This window comes from Ovis canadensis, chromosome 6 (genome assembly GCF_042477335.2).
Source record: "Ovis canadensis isolate MfBH-ARS-UI-01 breed Bighorn chromosome 6, ARS-UI_OviCan_v2, whole genome shotgun sequence".
NCBI classification, from domain to species: Eukaryota; Metazoa; Chordata; class Mammalia; order Artiodactyla; family Bovidae; genus Ovis; species Ovis canadensis.
In genome coordinates, this window is record NC_091250.1 from 33,240,485 (window position 1) to 33,267,538 (window position 27,054).

A 27,054-nucleotide genomic window follows, 5' to 3' on the forward strand; every position below is an offset into this window, starting at 1 on the left:
GCTCCTATGCCCATGGGGATGCTCCTGGCAAGAATACTAGAGTGTGTTGCCATGCCCTCTTCCAGGGGATCTTCCCAAACCAGGGATCAAACCCGGGTCTTCTGCAATGCAGGCAGATTCTTTACCAGTGAGCTGGTACACTTCAATTTAAAAACACTGGCCAATTTCATGAGTAGGATTCCACTGTATGTATGTATCACATCTTCCTTATCCTTTCCTCTGTCAATGGATATTCAGGTTGCTTCCATGTCTTGGCTATTGTAAATAGTGCTGCAATGAACACTGAGGTGCATGTATCTTTTGAATTATGGTTTGCTCCGGATATATACCCAGGAGTGGAATTGCTGGATCATATGGTAGCTCTATTTTTAGTTATTTAAGGAACCTCCAAACTGTTCTAGAATCCTCCTGCCAATGTAGGAGAAACAGGAGATGGGGGTCTGATTCCTGGGTTGGGATGATCCCCTGGAGGAGGAAATGGCAACACACTCCAGCATGCTTGCTGGGAGAATCCCATGGACAGAGGAGCCTGGTGGGCTACAGCCCATGGGGCTGCAAAAAGTCAGACACGACTGAAGGGACGGAGCATGCGTACTGTTCTCCATAGTGGTTGTACCTGTTTACATTCCTAGAACAGTGCAAGAGGGTTCCCTCTTCTCCACATTCTCTCCAGCACTGACTGTGCAGATTTTTTGACGATGGCCATTCTGACTAGTGATACCTCACTGTAGTTTTAATTTGCATTTCTCTAATAATTAGTGATGCTGAGCAGCTTTTCATGTGCCTTTTGGCCATGTGTATCTTTTTCTGAGAAACGTCTGTTTAGATCTTTTGCCTATTTTCTCATTGGGTTGAATGGTTTTTTGATATTGGGCTTCATGAGTTGTCGTCCCTCGTAGCTCAGTCGGTAAAGAATCTTCCTGCAGTATAGGAGACCCGGGTTCGATCCCTGGGTCGGGAAGATCCCCTGGAGAAGGAAATGGCAACCCACTCTAGTATCCTTGCCTGGAAAATCTCCTGGACAGAACAGGAGCCTGGTGGGCTGCAGTCCATGGGGTCACAAAGGGTTGGACACGATAACATCTTATGGAAGTACTTTTTCCTCATTCTGAGGGTTGTCTTTTCATTTTGTTTATGCTTTCCTTTGCAATGCAAAACGTTTTACATTTAATTAGGTCCCTTTTGTTTATTTTTGTTTTTATTTTCATTACTCTAGGAGGTGGATCAAAAAAGATCTTGCTGTGATTTATAGATCAACAGAATAGGACAGAAAGCCCAGAGAAAAACCTATGCACCAACGGTCACTTAATTCATGACAGAGGAGGCAAAAGTATACAGTGGAGAAAAGACAGTCTCTTCAATAAGTGGTGCTGGGGAAACTGGATAGCTACATGTAAAAGAATAAAATTAGAACACTGTATGCAAAAATAAACTAAAAATGGATTAAAGACCTAAATGTAAGGCCAGATACAATAAAACTCTTAGAGGAAAACAGGGGCATAACACTCTCCTACATAAACAGCACTTCACTTTTAAAGCACAGAACAGTGGCCTTTCTCAACAACTTCCAAGTTGGCCAATTTAAAGGCCAGGCAAAGGGGCTTCTTAAAAAAAAAAAAAAAACCTTTTTAGCCAACATTCCTAACCAAGACAGTCTGGTTTCTGTCACATGGTGCGACAGCCCCTAAGAGAAGTGAAGTTGCTCAGTCATGTGTGACTCTTTGTGATCCCATGGACTGTAGTCCTACCAGGCTCCTCCATCTGAGGAATTTTCCAGGCAAGGGACTGGAGTGGGTTGCCGTTTCCTTCTCCAGGGGATCTTCCCAACCCAGGGATTGAACCCAGGTCTCCTGCATTACAGGTGGACGCTTTACCCTCTGAGCCATCAGGGAAGCCTGTAAAGTACGTGAGCATGCTGATCAGCTGAATGATGCATAGGGGACAGAAAGACAGGCCTCTCCTCTTTGTCAGGGTCACCAGACCACACTGCCCTAAGGGCTGTCAGGCCAGCAGGCCAGTATGCAAGTGTCTCTCTTTAGCCACTGCTCGCTGGTGGCTGCCTAAGAATTCCTGTTGTCACATAATCTTAATCTTTGAGTCCCAATCAAGACGGGTGATGCCTTTCCAAGCAAACCACAAGATGAGCATGAATGAACACGTCAGGGGTCAACATCGCCAGGAGCCGCAGGCAGAACTAGCGCTGCACACGTGCGTGGCTCGCTGATGCCACACAGACAGTCCTGAGCCAGGGGCCCTGCGTCCGACCTGCACGAGGCTAGCTCTCCTCGCCCACCCTTTGCCAGGAAGCTGGGTAACAACTCCGTGCTCCTTAAAGGACCCCAACTGTTTTGACTTAACTCACAGAAGACTCAAAGCAGGACGACCCTGGAAAACCATGGGAACAGAAGGCATTCCCTTCAATTACATTATCTGTTGGTTTCATCCAAAAGAGGGGACACACCAAATTGCTCTGAGGTTGCTTAGCAGACGTCTAGGGACGTGACCGAGTGCCTCCACCCTCTGGCCTGGGAGGGGCCGTGACGCAGACGCTGCAAGAGACCAAGACCTGTCCCTGGATGGGCCCTCCAATTCACGTAGGAAAAACTCTACCCTCCTCTGGGGACAAGGACCAGATTCAGGGCAGCCCACACCTCAGGAAGCAAACTGGGGGTGGAGGATGGAGAATAAAGGAAACAGTGTTGGCTCTTCCGGAAACAACTATAGAGTAATAAAAAGAAGTCTTAGTGTCAGGAGACTCCTTCCCAGGAGGAAAGCCCAAGCGCCAGGAAGGGAGCCCCCAGCACCAACGAGGTCTCCCAGAGATCACATACTCGGCGGCAAACTTGTCCAGCCTCTTGAACAGCTCGTTCTTCACCTGCAGATTCTCTACGATGGCCTCCACCACCAAGTCTGTGCTGTGCACCACGGATGCTGCATCTGTGCTGGTCGATATGCTGCTCAGGGTCTTCGCCACAAACTCATCAGCACCCTAATGCCGCGGGGGAAGGAGAAGAGAATGGTCACTGGGCTCGCTGGAAAATGCTTGATGCGCTGCAGAGCGGGGAGCAGGAGGGCGAGGACAGGACAGGACACCCCAGGCAACCTGAACGTGCTCTGGAATCCTGAGAAATAAACTCTCTACGTCTCTTCTTAGGGTAGATGGCATCTCAATGTGCTTCTGGACCCTAGGGCAAGAATCAATCTGTAAACAATCCCAAGTGCTGGTCAGCATACTGTCGTGTGTCAGGCATAACCCTTAGCCAGCTCTGCTCAGGTTACTGCTTGTTCACAGCATTGGTATTGGCCTGTTCTATCTGCTCCATGTCAACAAACAGCTGCGTACTGTTCCACGACAGCACAGGCTTGAAGCCTGTGATCTGTCTTCCAGAAAAGGGTAAAAGTGGTGCTCAGCCCCACCCACGAGTCTGAGAGGTGGTGCTGACTATTCCCCTCCAGCAGGAGGCAGGGAAGAGCTGCCAGACTCAGCAGTTGTTTATCAACTAAAAATCACCCATCATGTGCAGGCAACTGGTGGTTCAAGAGCACATGCCAGACACAGCCTCTGCCCTAGGAGAGCGTACAGTCCTGTCTTTTCCTCATTTGTACCTGCAGGTTTCCACAAACAGATCTCAATCAGGGCAAAGACAGGTGGTCCCCTTATTAGCTGCCATTTTACTTCAAGATATAATTTGCCCATGAGGATTCAAAGCAGTCCAGCAAAGGCATCCAAAATCATCAAGGAATAAACAATTCTCAGAGCTGTTCAAATGGTATGTGGCAGTCTGGGTGGCAGGGGAGTTTAGGGGAAAGTAGCTACATGTATATGTGTGGTGGAGTCCCTTTGCTGGCCACCACAAATTATCACAACATTGTTAATCGGCTATATTCCAATATAAGATAAAAAGTTTAAAAAAACTATCAGAGCTGATCAATAGAAACGTCATGCAAGATGATAGCTGATTTTAAATTTCTTTTGGCTGCATTTTAACACGTGAAAACAGGTAAAACTTAGTTTTATTTAAGCCTAAGATATCTAAGCTACTATCATTCCAACACGTAGTCAATATAGAGATGCCTTGTGTTCTTTCTCTACTCAGTCTTTGAAATCTGATGTCTGTTTTACAATGCACCTCGGTTTGGACTAGCCACAGTTAAAGTGCTCAGCAGCCACTTGTAGCCCGTGGCGATGAATACAGTTTATGAATACAGAGCTAGATGAATACAGTTTATGTCAACTCAGCAAGCGGAAGCTGACCCTTCAAGCATGTCCCTGGCAGAGGTGGGAAACTCCAGGAGACCAGACTCCTGAGGAGTGACCGGTCAGGAGCGAAGCATCTTGAGAACAGATGCCACCTTTTTACCCTCAAGGTGGGGCCCAGAGCCTCGGCCCAAAGGGGACAACTGGCAGAAGTGTGCACAGTAAACAAGTGAGAATGCAGGTTATTTGGGTCCAATCACTCTGTCCTTGCTTCCCCTCGGCCTTCTTCAATCCCACCTGACCAGACCCTTGTCATAACATGCTCCTCTCTATCGCGACCAGTGAGGAGAGTTTAACCTGCTGTGACACATACTGCTCAGATTTCTTTAGGGAGAACATAAAATGATCTCCTCTCCTGCTCCTCTGATTTTTAAAAAGGTGACTAGATTTTAAGAAGATGCAAACCCAAATCACAATGAGATACCACTTCATACCTCCTATGATGGCTGTTACAAAAATAACACTAATAATTGTAGGCGAGGATGTGGAGAAACTGGAACCTCTGTACATTACTTGTAGGCATGTAAAATGGTCCAGCCATTGAGGAAGACAGTTGGGTGGCTCCCCGGCAAAACTAAACCTAGGATTGCTATATGACCCAGTGATTGCACTGCTAGGTATAGTGAAAGAAGTGAAAAGAGGGACGTGAACAGACAGCACACTCACGGTCACTACGGCACCATTCACAATAGCGAAAAGGCGAAAAGAACCAACAGTACGGCTATTTACTTCTCCTGCTCTGTTATCAGTCCCCGTGGAATATTCAGTGATTATGTTATTATACTGGCCTAAAGTTAGGCCTGTTTTATTGGCCTCAAGTTTCAATTCAAACATTTAAAAAGCAAGCACAGGCCAGAACCCCCTCACAAATGTGAAGTGGTCAGAGAACCGGTCTTGAAGATAATGACGACAAGAAATCACCTTGGGGTTTTCTGCAAACTTCTTCTTGGCCACTTTCCGAAGACTTTCCTCAATTCCCTTTCTAGATTTTGCCAGGATGTCCTCCGTTTGATCCACCAACACTACTGTGTGGCCAGTTGCTGCAGCAACCTAGAAAAAAAAAATTAAAAAAAAAAGGCAAGAAAACATAAAATTTTAAAAAAATTAGTAGATAGGAATTCTCTGTGGTCCAGTGGTTAGGACTTGGCACTCTCACAACTAGGGCCTGGGTTCAGTTCCTAGTTGGGGAACTAAGATCCTGCAAGCTGCTCAGCGCAGCCAAAACAAACAAATAAAACCCAAGAGAGTTTCATATTCTACATGAACACTAGCACTATTCTACTCAAAATACCACACAAACATGATAATAAGCCAACAGTAATTAAACACACACTTCTTCTCAGGCACTGCTTTAAGTGCTTAACATGGATGACAATTCTCAAAACAGCCTTACAAGAAGATCAAGAGATGGGCCCACAGTCACACAACAGGTGTCTGGAAACGGGTATGTGGAGAGGGCTCGTGCTCCACGCACCTAAACTGTTTGCACAATGTGGCGCACACTCACACCTGCTTTCCTTCCCAGTGTCTGAAAGTCTGGCACTGGCCAGGCAGAGGGTACCTGTGTGACCAGCCCCAGTAAAAATTCTTGGCTCTGCATCTCTAATGAGCACCCCTGGTAGACATTTCACAGGACCTGTCGTAACTCGCTGCTGGAGGAATTAAGCGTGTCCTGTGCGGCATCAGCAGGAGAGGACTCAAGAAGCTGGCTCCTGGTTTCCTCCAGACCATGCCCCATGTGACTTTCCCCTTTGCTGATTCTGTTCCGTGCCCTTTTGCTATAAAAAATTATAGCCATGATGATGACTATATGCTGGTCCTGGGCTTCCCTGGTGGCTCAGATGTTAAGGAATCTGTCTGCAATGCGGGAGACCCTGTGTTAGGAAGATTCCCTGGAGAAGAAAATGGCAACCCACTCTAGTATTCTGGAGAATTCCATGGACAGAGGAGCCTGGGAGGCTACAGTCCATGGGGTCACAAACAGGCAGACAGGACTGAGCAACTAACACTGAGAGAGGTGAGATGAGAAAGTCACGAAATCTGGAGCAGGGGGGCGAATTTGGTGGGGAACCCTAACATAGAAAATAAGAAAACAGATCTCAGATTTCAGATGCATCTAATGATGAAACTGAACTGCTCAGAGAGAGGCAGCCCTGAGGAGCAACAGCTGAAGGGAGGTATGATGACTACTGGTGGGGTACTTTGTCCAAAAGGGGGCAAGCAGAGGTGCTGGCTCGGGGACCTTCCATTTTTGTCTCAGCTCCTCTGTGTGGCAGTCCCTCTGGAATAACACAACTGATTTTCACCTTCCTCTTAACCTCTGACCTAGCTCATCCTTTGAACAGGCCAAATGGGATTCCTCAGATTCCTCCCTGCCCAGTCCCAGTACGCTCTCCCTCACTTCCACTTCCAACATCACTCAGCCTTTTTTTGCCCTCAGGGGCTTGGGGAGGAAAATTCAAGCACTTTGGGAACAAGAGAAAAAGCTGAAGGCAACAGAAACAAAGAAAGACAGCAGAGGTACTTTGCCGGTGGTTCAGTGGCTAGGACTCTGCTTCCACTGCAGGAGGCACATGTTCAAACCCAGGTTCAGGAACTAAGATCTCAGAAGCTATAGCGAGTGGCCAAAGAAATAAAAGGAGAAAGTTAAAGCAGTGTCCTTTTGTTTTGAAACTTTAAAATCCCACTGAGAAAACACAGGAGGAAAAAAAACACTCAACAATACAAAGCTCTGTATGTCAGATGTCAAAGAAAATAAAAGCCGCACGGTGAAGAACTCCGTCAGGAATCAGGTCTCAGAAGGCTGGGTACACCTTCTGTACCCAGAAGGAGGAGTACACCTGGAAGATGCCATTCTCCCAAAGAGTAAGGCATTAGCCTTAAAGAGGTGGAGGGGAGCCAGTGAGGGAGGGGGCATCGCGCCATCTCCCTAGAAAGCCCCGTGCAGAGTTACTGTAATCGTGTGTGACTGTGACAGTCCCGGCATCTTTGGTTATGTTGCAGATAAGCTATAACGCCATCCCCTTAAGATTACCTTTTTAAAAAACTGCAAACAGAACCAATCCAAGACATGAAGCAACCCTCAAAAATTCAAGTGAACCAAGAGAGACTTACAAGAACACTAAAATTCAACTGGGAAAATACGTGGCCAAGAAGTATTTTCAGCCTAAATGAGGACTTATCCAGCGTCCTCTGATAAACAAGCCCAGCTCCCCCACCCTCACTCCCGCCCATAAGGAGACACTGGGCAATTCAGTCATTGCTTTTCTTCATCCCGCGTCTGCATGGGCACCCTGGAGATGGTACAGTATGCAGACACCAACCAAAATCAGCTATTAAATCAAAGCCCTCTAGGCAACCTTCTAGAAGACCAAACTGCACATGTCAAATGACCCATGTCAAAGCTACTGTGTGTGCAAAATGTCTGTTTACTTTCCCAAATCAACCAGAATATACAGGAGTGCAAGGAGGGGCCCAGTCTCACAAAGGTAGCAGACAGACCTTCCCAGCGTGTCACTGAGCACATCCTTACTCTGCAAAACGTCCCTCAGCCCCACAGCGCCTCATTGGTCTTTACAGAGGTTGCTCTTGTAGGAACTTAGCTTAACTGTTTTCCCTAACTCAACTGCCTCAAACATTTTCTACAATTTTGGGATCTTCAAAATGCCTAGACTAGTACTTCTGGTCCAGTGAGAAAGCAATAATTGTATACTCTAAATGGTTATCCCTTTAAATACTTTCTACTTCAGCTTTCCTTATCTTGGTTTACTCATAAAGTTTCAATAAAATACAAAGGAAATCTTATGGTATTGCTATTCCACAGCAGAAAAAGATATTCTAGTTTAAACTCAAAGTAGACATGGCTAGTGGGGAATTTCCTGGCAGTCCAGCAGTTAGGATTTGGGGCAGATTTCACGGCCATGGCCTTTGTTCAAACCCTGGTCAGGGAACAGAGATCTCACAAGCTGCATGGCCTGGCCAAACAAACTACAATAATAACAACACCCCACCCAAAGGGGACACAATGAAGACTGAATGGAGAAAATATAGGTGAAAAGATACATTTAAATTCTTGAAATATTATCCATTTTATGATGAAGTTCTTGGTTGCATAGCAATAACCTACCATTTCAGCACAACTTCAAGTAATTTCAATGAAAGCAGTATTTTCATTCTACCCACCTGTAGACAGCAACCCAATCCAACCTAAAGAACTTCCCTTAGAATCATTTGTTTGCAGACATACCCGAGAGGCACAAGGTTGGCAGCATCTTGAGGGTAACTTCCTGTCCTATTCATCTTCACAAACCCAGTGCCTGGTCCATGGTGGTGAGAGGGTAACAGGCAGGAAGACCAGGGGTCTCCAACAGAGGAAACAGGCTGCAAGTGTCAGACATTTTTTTGCCTCTCTTAAGCGGTAGGAGGAAACAAACAAGTGTTAGCTTTTTTCCCCTTCTCTACACAAATTTAAAAAGAGGTTGCTTTTAAAATTCTGTGTTGTCATGACAACACATGGTTCCACCTGCACTTAACTTTTCTCAAGCCTTGAGCTAACCAAAGCGTTTTTCCTATGGAAATATTTGTCTTAAGCTACATTAATGAACTGTGTATCTACATTGCCTAATGGCCCCAGACAACTCACCTTGTGCCAGTGTTATGCCAAAATGCATGTTGTGGGTGAGGGGCTTGGTGCCAGTCTCTGAGTTTTGAGACGTTTCCTTTCTCCAATTAGCAGACTGCTACTGCTGCTGCTAAGTCGCTTTAGTCTTAGTCGTGTCCGACTCTTAGCGACCCCATGGACTGCAGCCTACCAGGCTCCCCCGTCCATGGGATTTTCCAGGCAAGAGTACTGGAGTGGGTTGCCATTGCCTTCTCCAGCAGACTGCTAGTAGCTATATAACATCCGGCTAAAGACTGGCAGGGGGGCACTTTTTCTGCCCCCTTCTGGTGTCTATGTCAGAAGCTTTCTCTATCTCTTTTATACTTTAATAAAACTTTATTACACAGAAGCTCTGAGCAATCAAGCCTCGTCACTGGCCCCAGATAGAATTCTTCTTCTCCAGAGGCCAAGAATCCCAGCGTCTTTCATGGCTCAACAACAACCTTTCAGTGGGCACTCAATGCATATTTGCTGAAAAGTAAATGAACAAACAAACCACAGGTAGCCACTGCCTGGTATGTATCAGATACCTGACAACATTTCCATGGGATGAGTCCAATGCTCTGATTTTATTCATCTCCTCCAAGTGGGGTTGGTATTCCTCCCTACTGTTATGGGCTATCATCAAGACAGAGTGAGGATGCAGGCAGCCTGTCGCTTGTCCCTATGCAATCCATGTCAGACCTGAAAGGTGCGTGACTGCCTCCCAGACTGGCTCAACAAGCAGATGCAACCTTAAGCACGGCCAGTAGTTAGATCTTCACTCATAGCTTCAGCTACATGCTGGTATGAAGGCTAAAGCCAGAAAAAACATAACAAGAAGTGCTGTGTTTTTCTTGGAAGCCAAGTAATTGTACTGGGATACACAAACAATCTGGAAGGGGAAAGTCTTCAAATAGTTTGGGTGAAAAAAATGCAGATGATTACAGAAGGCTTTACACCAAATGACCAAGGGCCACACAAAAACTTTGGCTTCTCTGAGGTGAGCACTCTTGCCCCACCACCCCAACACCTGAGCTCCCCTGGGGTAGAGAGGAACCGCCTTACTGCAGCATGCTGGGCACAGCTCTGCATTCATTCCCATCACTACTGCTGCCTCCTCCCGACTCAACCACCACGGAGGGCCTGTTCCAGGCCCCAGGATAAGGTGATGAACAAAACAAATCCCCTGCTCTCAGAGAGCTTTCACTCCTCATAAATTATCCTACTTGGTCTTTATAATAGCCTTTGGGGGAGGCACTGTTAACAGTAAGCGAACAAAGCCTGGACGTGAGGGGCTTTGAAGCTAGGCCTGCCTGTATCCCGAGCTCACATGCTGGCTGTTGACCCTGCACGGCATGGCTGGGTCCAAGGGAAGCAGTCTGAAACAGCTCTGAACTGGGCTAGAGTCAGACTCTGGAGCCTATCAACTATGAGACAGAAAAATTCCTTAACTCTCAAAGGCTGTCTCCTCATGTAAAATTGGAGCAGAAGAGTTGTTGAGAGGATCAAAAGAGTTAATACATGTTGAGAGGATTAAAACAGTTAACACAGTAGAATTGTTGAGAGGATTAAGAGTTAAAGAACATGTGATATGCTAGGCACCCAGAACAGTGCCCAGGATATCACAACAGCTTAATGATTTTATTCTAGGCAAGCCCCTTCTTCCTTCTGTAAGGGTCCAAGGCTTAATAATAGATCCAGGTACTGCCTCTAAAGGAATATATTTTACTTTGCCTTTGAAATTATATCTTTGGATCTCACGACTTTCTGGTTTTCATTTTCAGGTTTTCTTTTCCGTGTCCCTAACAGGTTAGGAACCCTCTTCATTTAAAAAGAACGTTAAGAAGGCAGGGGAACACCCACAAACTTCCTTAGCCACCTGAAGCTGACCTTTGTTTCACTACAGAAGCCCTTTAATCGCGGGGGGACACAGCTGTCTGCGGAGCACCAGCTCTGCTGAATGCAGGAACACCTCAAATGTCTTGCAAGCGTTAAAGCCAATGCCTGTTCTTTGGCCTCATCTACTTTTCCACAGCCCTACACACTGCCAGCTAAGCCTTCCTTTTTGAAGTTCTCCGATTTCTTATCTCTCTCTGTTCCTTTTAGCCATATTAATTCTCTCAATCTTCTCAAAGTTATCTTTCAAGGTTCTGCCTTCAGTATTCTTCTCCTGTGTCTTTACATCTTTTCTTTCTGGAACCTTAACCATTCTCATAACTCCAGCTAGGCGTGACACCAGCACATTCTGTCCTAAGCTAGTCTATGCCACGTGCGTTATGCTAGGTCGCTTCAGTCGTGTCCAACTCTGTGACCCCATGGACCGCAGCCCGCAAGGCTCCACTATCCATGGGATTCTCCAGGCAAGCATACTGAAGTGGGCTACCAGGCCCTCCTCCAGGGGATCTTCCCAACCCAGGGATAGAACCTGTGTCTCTTATGTCTCCTACATTGGCAGGAGGGTTCGTCACCACTGAGCCACCTGGGAAGCCTGCAGTCAATACCTTGTGACCCTAAAACCAGTTCTCCTGACCTCCATTAATGTTACCACTATCCTGAGGGTCACAAGAGTTGCTGGACAACACTTTTTTCTTAACCTCTGCCCTAATTACATCCAAAGAAGTTCTATCCATCATTTAAGGCCCATTTCAAAAGCTACCCTCCCCAAACCAATGTCCTTTTTCTTGTTTTAAACCTTAGAGGTAGACTTTCACTGCTGTTACTAGGCTGCTTGACACCAGTCAACGGTGCCATGCGGTCTCTGCTCTTGGATCTGACTCCCTTAGTGGCGACAATGATCTGGCCCTTAAGTCCCCTGCCACTCATCACCTGTACGTGGTCTTGTCCGGTAACTCACTGCTCAATACCAGGTGCCAAGAGCAGGGTGGCCAAAGCCTGGGCCTTCCCCCAGCCCCGTCACACTACTCCTTGAGCTGCTTCCCGGCTCCACAACCCCGCCCTGAGGTTCCCTCCCTCAAAAAGCACCTCCGCCTCACTGAGGCCAGCCCGTAATCGAACAGAGAGGCCCTCTCTCCCTCCGTGAATGCTCTCTCAACCTCTAGCACAGGCAGTCGCTTCTTTGTGCTCTACTGATGTACAGATATAGCAGGTCCTTCCTGCAGGACCCTAAATATAGGAAAAAAACCAGTGTGGAGCTGGTGAGAGTCACAGCTACCAATGATCACTCAGTTATGTTAACAGCAGCCCAAACCCCAGGACATGAATATAAGAGAGAAATAAGAAACAAGTGGTTGTAAGCGATTTCAAGTTGTAAAAATCTCACGAATTTTAGAACAAAGGTCATAAACCAAGGACGATGTAGGAGAAATTCCAGATGTGAAAGATAAATCAGACATGGAAAAGTTAACTAACACCAGCTTTGGATGATGAACTCAAAATACTGAAGGACAGCTAGAGACCTTTGCAAAAGACCTGCCACATCGTCCACTTCTTCAGAATCCGAAGTAGCTGTTACCACAAAGCCCAACACAGGGTATTTCTGTCATACTCCGAACTTCAGTCCAACCAAAATTTCCAGTAAACGCAAATTTCATATACATATATGTAGTGCAGTTACATACATATGCCTTTTTTTAAACTCATACTTTTTAATGTCCCTTTTTCCTTACCTAAGAAGATATCCTATGTATCTGTAACATCATATTTTAAGTGTCTAAAGGCCGTATCTTAAGGTAAAGTATTTAACCCACTGAAACTTTTATCTGTCTCAGGTGACATCCCAGATACGGCAAGCAGGCCATCTGTGCCTTCATGACAGTTAGCTGCTCACACTTGCGCCTCCTGTGGACGGTGAGCAATCCTAGAGCAACAACCACACCTTACCTCTCACCCACCTCAATGTCTAGCACAAAGGTACACTTAATCTTCATGAAAAGAATGCGTGAACAATAGATCTAGTTTTTAAAAGCTTCAATTTGTGAACTATCTTAGGAATAAGTTCTCAAGAAATCATGACTGGTTTTGCTATTAGAAACTCGTTATAATATCTCTATTATTTTGGTGGGCAGATCAACCATTTTCTGGCATTGGTGGTGGAGATGCCAGGCAAAAGGGTAACTAGAGGGCAACTGCCGTGTAATATGACCACCTCTGTACTTTCAAAACTGGATTTATGCTTAATTTCCTCCAGCATGTCAATGTGTCCTGTACCATTTATCAAATGGGCTGTGCGCAAAGAGACACGCAGACCCTGTGTGTGTCCATCTGTGAGGGACATGTGTGAGCCAGGGCAGGGATGGTGGCAGACACACAACACAGGTTTCCCTCCAATGTAGCTTCCTTCTCTGTCACAGCAGGGAGAGGGTGAGAGGCACCTTAGTTTCTCAACTACTGCAAGGTCAGAGAGAGGGAAAATTACTTACTGTTCAGCTTTATTAGCTACAGATAGTCGAGACCATCGATTACTAGAGCAGGAAAATCAGTGCAACTGCTTTCAGGCTTTTCAGCCCTGAAATTATGCCTCCTAAGAAAGTATACAGAAGAGTAATACATACAGCACAGGTCAGGGGAGAGGGGTTTGGGAACCACCAAGGAACCGCTCTGAGCTCCTAACCCTAAAGTCCATTAGAGTGTAGTGTTAAAAACCTCTGATCTGTAAAGTAATTAGCCTCCAACTAAAATTAAAAAAAAAAAAACAACACACCTCTGATCTATTCAGAGATGGCTATTATTTTAAAAAAAGAAACAAAAACAAGAAACATAAAATAAGTGTTAGCGAAGATATGGAGAAACTGGAACTCCTGCACACTGCTGATGCAGTCCCTGTGGAATATGCTATTAGAGTTCCTCAAAACACTAAAAATAATTACCATATTATCCAGGAATTCCACTTCTGGGTATATATCCAAAAGAACTCTAACACAGACCTAGAAGCAACACTCTAACACAGCTGCAGACCATGTTCATGGTAGCATCCCCAACAGCCAAAAGGTGGGAGCAGCCCAAGTGTCCACTGATGGATGAACGGGCAGACAAAATGTGCCACAGACATGCCATGGAATACGACTCCACGAAAAATATCCCGATGTAACATTATTCCTCAGAGAGGAAAGAAGTTCTGACACAAGCTACAACACAGTGAACCTTTAAGGTTTTTAGATGAAATAAAGCAGTCACAAAGGGACAAACACTGAGTGATTTCTCTCATACGAAGAATCTAGAACAGTCTGATTCATAGAGACTGAAAGTAGAAGCATGGCTGCCAGGGGCTGGGGGAGGGAGAGATGGGAAATTATCATGTAACGGGCATGTACTTAAATGCCACTGAACTGTACATTTTTTATGTGCATATTTTCAGTTTTATTAGATAAATGCCAAAGCATTTCCCAAATAGTTACACTAATCTATTGACACATTCCCACCAACAACAGGAAATATGAACTTCCTGTTGCTCCATATCCTTCCCAACACTTTATCAGATTTTTCAAATTTTTCCAAGCTGATGTGCGTGTATAGTATTTATTTGTAGTTTTATTTTATTTTAATTGTAGGTTAATTACTTTACAATATTGTAGTGTTTTTTGCCATACACTGACATAACTCAGGCATGGGTGTACATGTGTCCCCCATCCTGAAACCCTCTCCCACCTCCCTCCCCAACCCATCCCTCTGGGTCATCCCAGTGCACCAGCCCTGAGCACCCTGTCTCATGCCTTGAACCTGGACTGGCGATCCATTTCACATATGATACTATACATGCTTAAATGGTATGCTCTCAGATCATCCCATCCTCGCCTTCTCCCACAGAGTCCAATAGACTGTTCTATACATCTGTGTCTCTTTTGCTGTCTCGCATACAGGGTTATCGTTACCATCTTTCTAAATGCCATATATATATATGTGTGTGTGTGTGTGTTAGTATACTGTATTGGTGTTTTTCTTTCTGGCTTACTTCACTCTGTATAATCGGCTCCAGTTTCATCCACCTCATTACAACGGATTCAAATGTATTCTTTTTAATGGCTGAGTAATACTCCATTGTGTATATGTACCACAGCTTTCTTATCCATTCATCTGCTGATGGACATCTAGGTTGTTTCCATGTCCTGGCTATTATAAACAGTGCTGTGATGAACATTGGGGTACACGTGTCTCTTTCAATTCTGGTTTCCTCAGTGTGTATGCCCAGCAGTGGGATTGTGGGTTATATGGCAGTTCAATTTCCAGTTTTTTAAGGAATCTCCACACTGTTCTCCATAGTGGCTGTACTAGTTTGCATTCCCACCAACAGTGTATCCACACCCTTTCCAGCATTGATTGCTTGTAGATTCTTTGGATAGCAGCCATTCTGACTGGCATGAGATGGTACCTCATTGCGGTTTTGATTTGCATTTCTCTGATAATGAGTGATGTTGAGCATCTTTTCACATGTTTGTTAGCCATCTGTATGTCTTCTTTGGAGAAAGGTCTGTTTAGTGAAGTGTACATTTTTAAAGTAAGTTTTACTTTATGTATTTTTTTGTTTTTACCACATACAACACACAAAAACCTTTAATCCAACACACCTTCATTTTACTGAGAAAAGCAGCAGCAACTAAAACAAAAATATTATTCACCTAAGATCACATATGTATCCAAAACATAATTCTATAAAAGGTACTTTTGTCTAGAATACTAACTAAGCTTTTCAATGGCTCCTGGTGGTCACAAAATAAAAGCTCCTACACGCAGCACACAAGGCCCTCCAGGAAAGGGACCCATCTCCTCTCCAGACACACTGCTCACTGTTGCCAGAGACTGCCGCAAGGTGTGTAGGTACCTACAGCTGCACCGCTCACCTCCAGGCCTCTGTACTGCCCAAGCCTTCTCCCCAACTTCCCTCATTAACTAAGCCCAAGTATCACTTCCAGATACTAAGCACTGCCACCCCCAAGATCCTCTGAGTCCCAAGCAAGGAGTCCCCCACATTCCGGTAATAGCCCTACATTCCCCTACCACTGCACCCACCACAGTGTCACGATCGGCCATTTAACTGCCGTCTCCCCTACTCCTGCGCTTAGTGCTTAGTCCCTCAGCTGAGTCTGACCTTTGTGACCCCATGGACTGCAGCCTGCCAGGCACCTGTGTCCATGGGGATTCTCTAGGCAGGAATACTGGAGTCGGCTGTCATTTCCTCCTCCAGGAGATCTTCCCAACCCAGGAATCGAACCCAGGTCTCCCACATTGAGGGCAGATTCTTTACTGTCTGAGCCACCAGGGAAGCCCAAGAATCCTGGAGTGGATAGCCTATCCCTTCTCCAGGGAATCTTCCCGACACAGGAATCAAACCAAGGTCTCCTACATTGCAAGTGGATTCCTTTCCAGCTGAGCTACCAGGGAAGCTCCTCCTCCTGGATTCTGACTAAATGAGACCCACACCAAGACACTCTAGAACTAAAATGTCAAAAGTTAAAGACAAAGATTAACATTGTAAAATAGTAAAAGCATCAGGAGAAAACCAACTTGCTACACATAAGGGAATCCCCAATAAGACCAACAGCAGAAACACTGTAGGCAAGAAGGGAGGGGCACAATGTATTCAAAGTACTGGAAACAAAAACAAAAATAGAAACTTCCAACCAAGAACATTCTCCCTGGCAAAGCTCAGAGTGAAGGAGTTCATCACTGCTGCTGCTACTAAGTCACTTCAGTCATGTCCGACTCTGTGTGACCCCAGAGATGGCAGCCCACCAGGCTCCCCCATCCCTGGGATTCTCCAGGCAAGAACACTGGAGTGGGTTGCCATTTCCTTCTCCAATGCATAAAAGTGAAAAGTGAAAGTGAAGTCGCTCAGTCATGTCTGACTCTTAGCGACCCCATGGACTGCAGCCTACCAGGCTCCCCCGTCCATGGGATTTTCCAGGCAAGAGTACTGGAGTGGGGTGCCATTGCCTTCTCCGAGTTCATCACTACTAAATCTGTATTACAAGAAACATTAATGGGACTTTAAGCTGAAAAGAAAGGGCACTAATTAGTAACAAGAACACATATGAAAGAATAAATCTCACTATGAAGGTAAACATATATAAAACAAAGGTAGTAGATTAATCATTTATAAAGCTAGTATGAATGTTAAAAGACAAAAGAGCAATTAAAAAAAAAAAACACATGATTACTATAATTAGTTAAGGGGTTGTTGTTGTTGTTCAGTCGCCCAATCGTATCCAACTTTGTGCGACCCCATGGACTGCAGCACGCCAGGCCTCTCTGTCCCTTGCCATCTCCCAGAGTTTGCCCGAGTTCATGTCCATTGCATCGGTGATGCCATCCAGTCATCTCATCCTCTGATGCCCTCTGCTCCTTCTGCCCTCAATTTTTCCCAGCACCAGGGACTTTTCCAATGAGCCAGCTGTTCACATCAGATGACCAAAATACTGGAGCTTCAGCTTCAGCATTAGTCCTTCCAACAAGTATTCAGGGTTGACTTCCCTTAAGGTTGACTGCCTTGATCTCCTTGCAGTCCAAGGGACTCTTAGGAGTTTTCTCCAGCACCACAGTTCAAAGGCATCAGTTCTTTAGTATTCTGCCTTCTTTACGGTCCAGTTCTCACAACCCTATGTGACCACTGGGAAGACCATAGCCTTGACTCTACGGACCTTTGTCGGCAGAGTAATGTGTCTGCTTTTCAACACACTGTCTAGGTTTGTCATCACTTTCCTGCCAAGAAGCGGTCGTTTTCTGATTTCATGGCTGCGGTCACCATCCACAGTGATTTTAGAGCACAAGAAGAGGAAATTTGTCACTACCTCCACCTTTTCCCCTTCTATTTGCCATGAGGCAATGAGGTTGGATGTCATGATCTTAGCTTTTTTAATATTTAGCTTTAAGCTGGCTCTTTCACTCTCCTCCTTCACCCTCATCAACAGGCTCTTGAGTTCCTCTTCGCTTTCAGCCATTAGCGTGGGATCATCTGCATATCTGAGGTTGTTGATGTTTCTCAAGTCTATCATGATTCCAGTTTGTAACTCATCCAGTTCAGCATGTCTCATGATGTGCTCAGCATATAGGTTAAACAAACAGGTTGACAGCAGACAGCCCTGTCATACTCCTTTCTCAATCTTGAATCAATACAGCCTTCTAACTGTTGCTTCTTGACCTGTGTACAGATTTCTCAGGAGACAGATAAGATGGGCTGGTATTTGCATCTCTTTAAGAGCGTTCTACAGTTTATTATGATCCACACAGTGAAAGGCTTTAGCACAGTTGACGAAACAGAGGTAGATGTTTTTCTGGAATTCCCTAGCTTTCTCTATGATCTAGCAAATGTTGGCAATTTGACCTCTGGTTCCTCTTCCTTTTCTAAACCCAGCATGGACATGTGGAAGTTCTTGGTTCACATAATGCTGAAGCCTAGCATGCAAGATTTTAAGCATGACCTTACTAGCATGAGAAATGAGTGCAACTGTCCAATGGTTAGCACATTCTTCAGTACTACCCTTCTTGGGAATTGGGATAAGAAAAGGTCCAGTCTTGTGGCCACTGCTAGGTCTCACAGATTTGCTGACATATTGAATGCAACACCTTGATGGCATCATTCTCTAGGGTTTTGAACAGTTCTACTGGAATAGAATAGTTAAGGGATACACAAGATTAAAAAAGTGTGAAATGTGACATCAAACACATAAACCAAGGAGAGTTATTAATGCTGAGCATCAGAATAGGATCAAACTTAAGTTGTTATTAAATCAAATACAGACTGTTACACATACAAGTTACTATATGTTAGCCTTATGGTAACCACAAAGAAAATTAAAATCAATGCAGGAAATTGAAGATCTCTGAAATACATATAAGAATTCATAAACATTTCCTACAAATCAATTGGGGGAAAATGTACAACACAATAGTAAAATAGGAATGAAATCTAATAAGACATTATATAAGAATACATAAGGCCAATAAATATATGAAAAGGGGTTCACCTCATTAGTAAACAGGAAATTCTAATAAAAACACAATGAAATATCACTAAACCCACTAGAATGACTAAAGGAACAAGAACATAATCCTATAGAGCAAGGAGGACCTTCAGACCCTGACGGCAGAACTCTAAACTGATATAACCACTTTGGAAAACTGTTCAGCATTATCTGTGGAAGTTGAATATATTCATATTTTGTAATCCAGCAATTTCACCCAAGAGAAACAAGCACATATGTGTGTCAAAAGTCAGGACCATGACTGTGGATAGCAACAGTGCTGTGAGGGTTGATTCCAGCAGGTCTAGAATTAGCCTGAGTAGTTCTGCTAAAGTTCTAGCATCACAATGATCCTGGTCAAGGCATGAAACCTACTGCTTTACAGTGTTGCTTTGGAACATTAAGAAGTCTGGAGGTGGTTTGTATCAGCTTATCAATACTGTTGATAAGAGTGATATTGATGATTCACACCTGGTTTTTAAAATTACATTACTGAAGGTTCTTACTTAGAAAAGAATTTCACATGTCTTGGATGCAAGGAAACCAATCACACTCATTTTTCTCAAATTAATCAATGAATTATTCCCAACTTTCCAAGGAGATGGCAGTGGAAGAGTAGATCACAAAAATAAGCAATCTTTTTTCATCTCCCATAGATATATTTTCAATAGATAAGGAGGACTTTCCCTGGCACTTTAACTTGAGTGCCAATAATCTGAATCAACCCACTGAAGACCCACTGAGGACTCTAGTTTTATACGATAATGACTACAAGAGCTTGAGGACAAGAAGTCTGCAAGGGGAAAAAAAAAATGTATTTGAAGGCTATGTCCTCAACTCCATGACTTCTCTAGCTTTGGTGGAAAGCAGGCTTAGCCAGAGAGAAATATTTTTGGACAAGGATGCTTCAGAGCTATAAAAATAGGCCCAGTAAATAGCACACTTGTCAAAATGCCGAAGTACTCCAGTCACAGGGCCAAGGAAACATGCCAAGCAGAAGTGTGCTGGATTTCTATATTTTTGCAAACATACCACGAGATTTGAAGCCCCTTCTCTGAATTATTACTTGAGTTATCAATTTGTGAGAACTGCAGCAACTGGTCCAGTGAGGGGTTCCATGTGCCTTTACACTACAGGAGGGCTACATTTCAACATTACATTCTCTCTGAAAACCGCCGAGTTTCATGTACCCTTTGCCACAACCAAATTCTGACTTCTTGATATCCAGAGGAAGTGTCCACCCAGAATAAGTACACTGAGTCACTGCTCCCCTGAGGCTGCTGCACCTCTGCATAAAGACCTGCCCTTGGGTTCTCAGGACATGATCCAGGGAGAAAAGTCATAAATCAGTTGCCTCTCCCAGAGCTGGCAAGTCTGGGTTCATGATTATCTCTGGTTATGCAATGCCTTAAACTCTGCCATCAATACCAGTTGTTTTCACTTACTTCAACAATCAGAAAAAGGCATTCTGTTGAAGCGTTCCACCACCACCACAGCTGGTTTATATTTAAAACTGTTAAGTTCATTGGTCGGCCTCTTTAACTTATATTTTTATACTTAAAAAACTATTTCTAAAAAGCCAAAGGAATGTGCCTCTGTTTTTAAGTGAGTCTGTTAAATACACAAGTTTTTAAAAATTCAATAAGCATCTGGGTTTGGTGATGGAGAGAAAGAATAACTTCTCTTCCTGGACTCTCCACTCCCATCTCCCACAAATTCTGGAAAGGAGATGGGATAGATGGACACATCCACGGCATCAACTAGCTCTCAATTATATTAAGAATCTCTGAAGGACATTGCCAGAATGCATACTTTCTGAGTAGAGAAGAGAGTGCAAATCCTAACTATTCTCTAGGAAGATTAATATGGCAATGGTTATTAGGAGGGTTTTTTCCTCTATTAGATTCTGCGGAAATTAACCAATTAAGATCCTTCCTCAACAATTCAGGTATCAATCCTTGTTCTAGGAATTAGAAAGGAAAGAACAGGGGCAGGAGCACTCCTCAGAGCCTTCTGCAGAACGGTGGACATTCTGACAGCAACCCCGTCTTCAGAGGCGGCCATAAGGTCAATAGTGGCAATCACAGAGGGAGGAAGCTCTCTGGGAAAGCTGGAGAGAACAAAGAAGTCATGCCAGGGGAGTCTGAGTTTATTATGGGCAGAAAGATGGTAGCAGAGGATGGAGGTGATCAGCTAATCTGGAGCTGAAGAAAGGACAAGATGCTAACTGTTGACTCCAGACACCCACAGATCCCCTTGCCCATGGAGGCCACACTTCTCCCCAAAGACAGCAGAGGCCAAAAGGTACATGTAGAACTGTGGTCATCTCAGCCACAGGAATCTCCAGCCAGCAGAACCGTCAGTGAAAGACCTGAGTTCCAGCCTCAGCTCTGCCGCTGACCCTTGAGCCCAGGTGACAGCTCTGCTGGGATGATTACTACAATGGTCACAAGAAATGATAGAGACATTAAAGTACTTAGAACAGAAAAAAAGTGCACAAAAAAAACACTACAGATGTGCATGTGTGTGTTAAGTGCCAAGCTCAGATTTAAATGCTCTGCGAGTATGAACTTACTGTAATAACCAAATACGAGTAGAGAAAGCACTAAGGTTATCTCTCAACAACCCACACAATTAGCTTAAAATCTTTAGAATTGTTTGAACTTTCCCAAACTGACTATCAGATCTTTAAGCATTGCTAAAAGAATCTAAAATAAGAGAATCCTAAAATAAGAGAATTAGAGCTGATGGATCTACACCAAATAAAAGCAGCTAACAATTATTAAACAGCTTCCACTGAACACACTAGTACAGTTCTAAGCACTTAGCTCATTTCCTCCCTCAGAACACTAAGACAAGTAACACTATTTGTTGATAAGGGAAGAAGCGGAGAAAGATTAAGAGACTCGCTCGAGATTCCCACGGCCAGGAGGAGAAGGGCCGGAACCCAACTCCAGCAGGCACCTTTCAGCCTGCTCACTTTCAATCACACTCAGCAGAAGCCATCCCACATTCAGCATAACCTGGAGGAAGATTCAGCACAGCGACCAGCAGCATTACCTGCCTGTGGTTCCAGGAGAGCTAGGCAGTGAGGTCTGTGCCTAAGGCAGAACTCGGGAGAGGAAATGAAGTTAGAAACTCAAGAAAGGGGCAGATAATTGTGAGGTGCATCCAGGACACGGCAGAGAAAACCCAAAACCTGACTGAGGTACCATTTCTGCTCCACATGTCCAAATATAGTCCACGGCATTCATTTTTCTGCCTGTCAGCCCTACCTCTGCTAGAGTATCCCCAGCCACACCCCAAGTCCAAAGACTAACATGCCGACAGAAGCTGATTTTACTGTCCCCGGTACATCATGGAGATAAGAGAATAGCCCAATTAAGAACCCTGCGACAACACAGGAAGTGAGGGAAGAACTTCATGACAAACACAGCCCATGCACCCGAGGACAAAGTCAACACCTGGGAATAAAACTACTCCCTCCATTAAGAAGTCTGAGTCCCAAAGGAGAGCTTACCACTTAATGATGGTGCCAGGCTCCTGAGATCTTAAAACTTCTTCTAGGCCCCTGCACTGCTTTCAAGCAAATTTCAACAGAGGCAAACTCACTGAGGCAACAGGGGAAAAGTAAAGCTAAATAACACAAAGCAATTCTGATCCTTCTTCTCTTCAGCATCAGAAAATTCAGAGTTGGGGGTGCAGGAAAAAGAGATGGGTGAACCAATGCAGAGCCGAGAGAGGAGACTTCCAACCCACTTGAGTCCTCAGTAATACAACGTCGGGGAAACATCTATCTGTAGTTTAGAATACGGCTCCCCCAACCCCATCCTAAGGAGTTCTCCCCAGAAAAAATATGCACTTTTTGTTCTTTAAGAGGGAGCAAAAAAAAAAGTCTTCGGGTGCAAACTCAGCTCCAACCCGCTTCAAGATGCCAATTCTCACTTCCTCAAAGTATGGCATACTAAAAGGAAGGTAAATCAGAAAGCCAAGAAGTCCACTCCTGACATGTCATTCCCAGAAATCCCACTGGCTGCCCACCAGTAACTAAATGAAAGCCATAAACTCTCTGAGCTCCTTATAAGAAAAAAAGGCAATTCAGGAAGCAAAGCTTAAACTCATTCTACAAATTAAAGAAATGCACAGCTCATAACTTTCTTCCTTTTTTCCCTTCTTTACAAAGCAAAAAACAACCCATCCCCTACTCAAGGGTCAATTACTGGTGGAAGTTTCTCTGCTGGCCTAAATATCCAGCTGAAGATAATTGGCAATCAGACCCAAGTAAGAATAATGTGTGAACACATAAAACCAGTTAACCTTACTTAAATATTAACCATGAGTCAGTTGTGTGTGCTTTTTTAAAATTTAAAACAAGCAAAAAAAAAGTGACAGGCAAAGAACTCTTGGACAAAACAAGTATACATATGGTCTGTGCTCTGATCAACTACATATTATTAAACACAGAACTCACTTGTCTTAAATTGCTTAATTGCTTGAGAAACATGTCAGGCTCCCACAAAAATCTAGGGTTTTTTTTTTTCATCCTACTCAACATGAACTGGAACACATGCCAAAAATGACAAAATTTTAAAGTATTAAAAATGTAAATAGAACTACACCTTGATTACAATTTAAACTACTTCAGAAAGAGTTCTGGAGAATGAAGCTAAATGCAAATTAACGGCGTAATTTAGGTGTTACTTTGTGCTTATGCTTTTAAAGCTTTCCTGAAGAGGATAAAAAATGCCTTCCCTTTTTTCAGAGGTCCCTGAACAAACTGCATTGCCAACTGGCATTCACCTTGAAGATCAAGCAAGAAGGGACAGAATCACAACCAACACTCTCCATCTTAACGTCACAGTCCTACCACAGCAGCAAGATCAGAGATGGGAATGGTGTGAGAGGACAATGACAAAAGAACAAGGGCAACACCATAAAGGTAATAACCCCCAAGACAGCTAACATTCGAGTTCCTACTAAATGCCACCATGCTAAGTGCTTGATGTGTGCTAATCCACTTGATCCCTCCACTCTCCTAGGAGGCTGGTCCTACCTCAGAGGTTAGTAAAATAAGGCACAGAAGCACGTTTCCCATATCAGTACAGCCAGCGTGAGGCAGGCCAGCACAGGCCATCCCAGCTCCCCATAGTGAACTGAATACAATCTACAGTCGAGATGTAGCAACTAATAAGTCTACGGCACTAAATAAGCAAAAGAGATTTACCCAGTACCAAGAGCTGTAGGTCAAGGAGCATAAAGAATGAGGCAACACTGCCTCAAACAGCATGATCTAGGGTCAAGTGCAAAAACAGATCAAAGCCAACCAACTGGCAGAAAGTGGCACAGAGATATTCTTCAGGAAAGGATGATTCCCCTCTACAGGACTAAAACTGCCACCCACAGTGGCTGAGGCTCTTTTAAACCTTGTTATGTAAGGACAGAATTACTTAAATCTTTGGCCTTTATCAACTTCTTGAATGACAGTTCCATTATATTTCCATTCTGAGGGGTAAACAGCCTTTTTTTTTAACACCTTAGGTTTCAAAAGGCACACCTTGGTCCAACTATGCAAGGATGTGATCCACAAGTCTGAACTGCATCAGTGTCAAGCTCCTCCTTTCTCAGATGAAAGCTCCAACATCATACTTATAATCTTAGGTTCTACCTGTGTGCATTTTTGTACAACATAACACTCTTTTTTGGCCAATAATGGATACAATATTCCAAGAACTGAGCAACTTGAATGTGTACAAAAGCTGAAATGTGCACAAAAACTTTCAACTTAGCTTCTAATCCTCTTCCACTGATGTCTTGAAGGGACCATCAACTATAGTTTCTAACCCATTTCCTGTATTGTTACTGGGAGCTTAAGACTCTAATCCGAGAAAGTGATAGCACCCCACTCCAGTACTCTTGCCTAGAAAATCCCATGGATGGAAGAGCCTGGTAGGCTGCAGTCCATGGGGTCTTGAGTCAGACACGACTGAGTGACTTCCCTTTCACTTTTCACTTTCATGCATTGGAGAAGGAAATGACAACCTACTCCAGTGTTCTTGCCTGGAGAATCCCAGGGATGGCGGAGAGTGGTGGGCTGCCGTCTATGGGGTCACACAGAGTCGGACACGACTGACACGACTTAGCAGCAGCAGCAGCAGCAGCAGCAAGGCTCTAATATTTTGCCACTAAGATGCTGTTTACAGGTTTTTAAGCAAACAGTATTTTATACCCGCCCACGATAAATCTCTCTTTCACGGAACAGGGAGATTTGGGTGGAGCAGGGATATACAAATGCACTCAACCTAAACTTTCTTTTGAGTATCATGTAGCATACAAAGTGTGGAACTTTCAAGGTTAAAGAGACTTACTCCTCCCACCTCACATATAATAAAGATTCCAGAACCCAGCACCAGGCATGTACACAATAAATGCCTGAGGGTGATCTGAGAAGAAATAGGAGCGTCTCAGGGTAAAACAATAATGAAATATAGATTTCAGGAGAAACTGCTATCAAATTAATATGTTGCAAAAAACCTGCAGTGTAGGAAAGTTTAAGGTATATAGTAATAATAATAAAAGATTTTTCTGAAAAGGAAGCACAGAAAACAGATGCTGTGGCTAGAAAGAGACACTAAAGAAAAAATTAAACTCTATTATGATCATAGCCACTTGAGTACTCCTTCAAGAAAAATTAGCTAAATGCCTCCCCGCCCACAATACAAGTAGGAAAGGGCTGAAATGCTGAGAATATTATCAGCTAAGCTATGAAAATCACGGCTACCTGATCCGATCTGGAAAATAACCGTTAAATATCAATAAGTAAAAATAGGCGCGCGCCTGCTCAGTCGTGTCCGACTCTTTGTGACCCCCATGGACTGCAGCCCGCCAGGGTCCTCTGTCCATGGGATTCTCCAGGCAAGAATCCTGGAGTGGGCTGCAATTTCCTCCTCCAGGGGAGCTTCCCAACCCAGGACCTAGGTAATAACTGCACACCTGACCGTGAATCACAGCTTAGCTGGAACCGGGCAGAGTCCTGCAGATGCAGTGAGATTAGAGGCTTCTTCAGAGCCCTCACTCGCCCCCTCCCCCAGTCTCCCCAGAGCCAGAGGGCACTGGGTCAAAGACATCTCGTGCAGCTGTTAGTGAAGTCTCAGGGCCTCACAAGCTCCGATTAGGTAACTTTACAAACTACTACAAAAGTGCTGACTACTATTCTTTTCAGCAAGCAAAGGAAACACTCGGAGGGGAGAAAGAAGACCATTTAGGAGCAGAAAACTGCCCTGACTAACGACTGCAGAATAACTGATAAAACTAAAACTGATCGCAGTCCGGGTCTCGGGAAGCAAACCCCGAAACTGAGGCTCGGCCCAAACACACTAGACCTTTGGAGGAGTGAAGACCCACAGGCCCAGAAATTTCAAACTACACGGGGGAGGATCGGGATGAAGACTCCCCAAGTCTCCCGTGGGCGCTGGCCTCGGGCCGGACCCTCCACTCCGTGTCACGGCCCGCAAGCGCCTTCCTGTCAGGACCGGCCGAGAAACAAGCGGGCAGAGGTGCCCGCGGACGGCCCACCTGGGCAATGCCGGCGCCCATCAGCCCACCGCCGATGACCGTCACGTGCTTGACGAGGATTTTCTTCGCCGAGGCCGCGGCGGTGGAGGAGGAGGACATGGAGCGCACGAACTGCCTGGTTACGAAAGCCATGGTGCAGACGGCGAACGCAGCGACAGGCACAAGACCTGGCGGAGAAGCAACCTGCACGGAGCCCAAGAAACAGCAGCGACCGAACGTCAGGGGGCGGTGGCCCAGGCGCCCAGGAGCCCGCGCGCCCTGGGCGTCGCCGTGACGTCATCGACGGCGGGGCGTAGCCTCGTGGCCCGCTTTCCCCATTGGCCGAGGCCCCAGGGACGGCGTTCGAACGTCCAAGCGCGGCGTCCAGGCCCCATTGGGCTGGTTCGGGCAGCCGCCGGTCTCTGGAGAAGCCGAGGACGTGAACTCAGTCACCGCCGCCAGGCCAGGCGCGGAGGGGCGGTTAGCGCTCGGGTACCGGCCCAGGCAAGTGTTTACTCAGAGAAGCTACGGGCCCCTTGTAAGGGGAGGTCGGTGGTGGTGCCTTGTTGACTCCTCGCTGTTAGTCCTCGTGTATAACTCGGCGCCGAGTAAATACGTGCTATTTGGCAGTGGTGATGGGGGAACCAAAAATGAGCACCTTCCTTTCACGTCAGCAAATAACCAAGTCT

General features: G+C 45.0%; 1 protein-coding gene across 1 annotated transcript in view; it reads right to left on the bottom strand.

The window, feature by feature from the left end:
• HADH (hydroxyacyl-CoA dehydrogenase) overlaps positions 1-27,054 on the bottom strand; it is a 44,223-nt gene extending 17,169 nt beyond the window's left edge. Inside the window, exons 1-3 of the mRNA XM_069593547.1 lie at positions 26,387-27,054; positions 5,180-5,308; positions 2,832-2,989 (exon numbers count right to left, since the gene is read on the bottom strand). Coding sequence (XP_069449648.1) covers positions 2,832-2,989; positions 5,180-5,308; positions 26,387-26,518 — 419 coding nt within the window. The 5' untranslated portion in view covers positions 26,519-27,054. The remainder of the gene's footprint in view (positions 1-2,831; positions 2,990-5,179; positions 5,309-26,386) is intronic.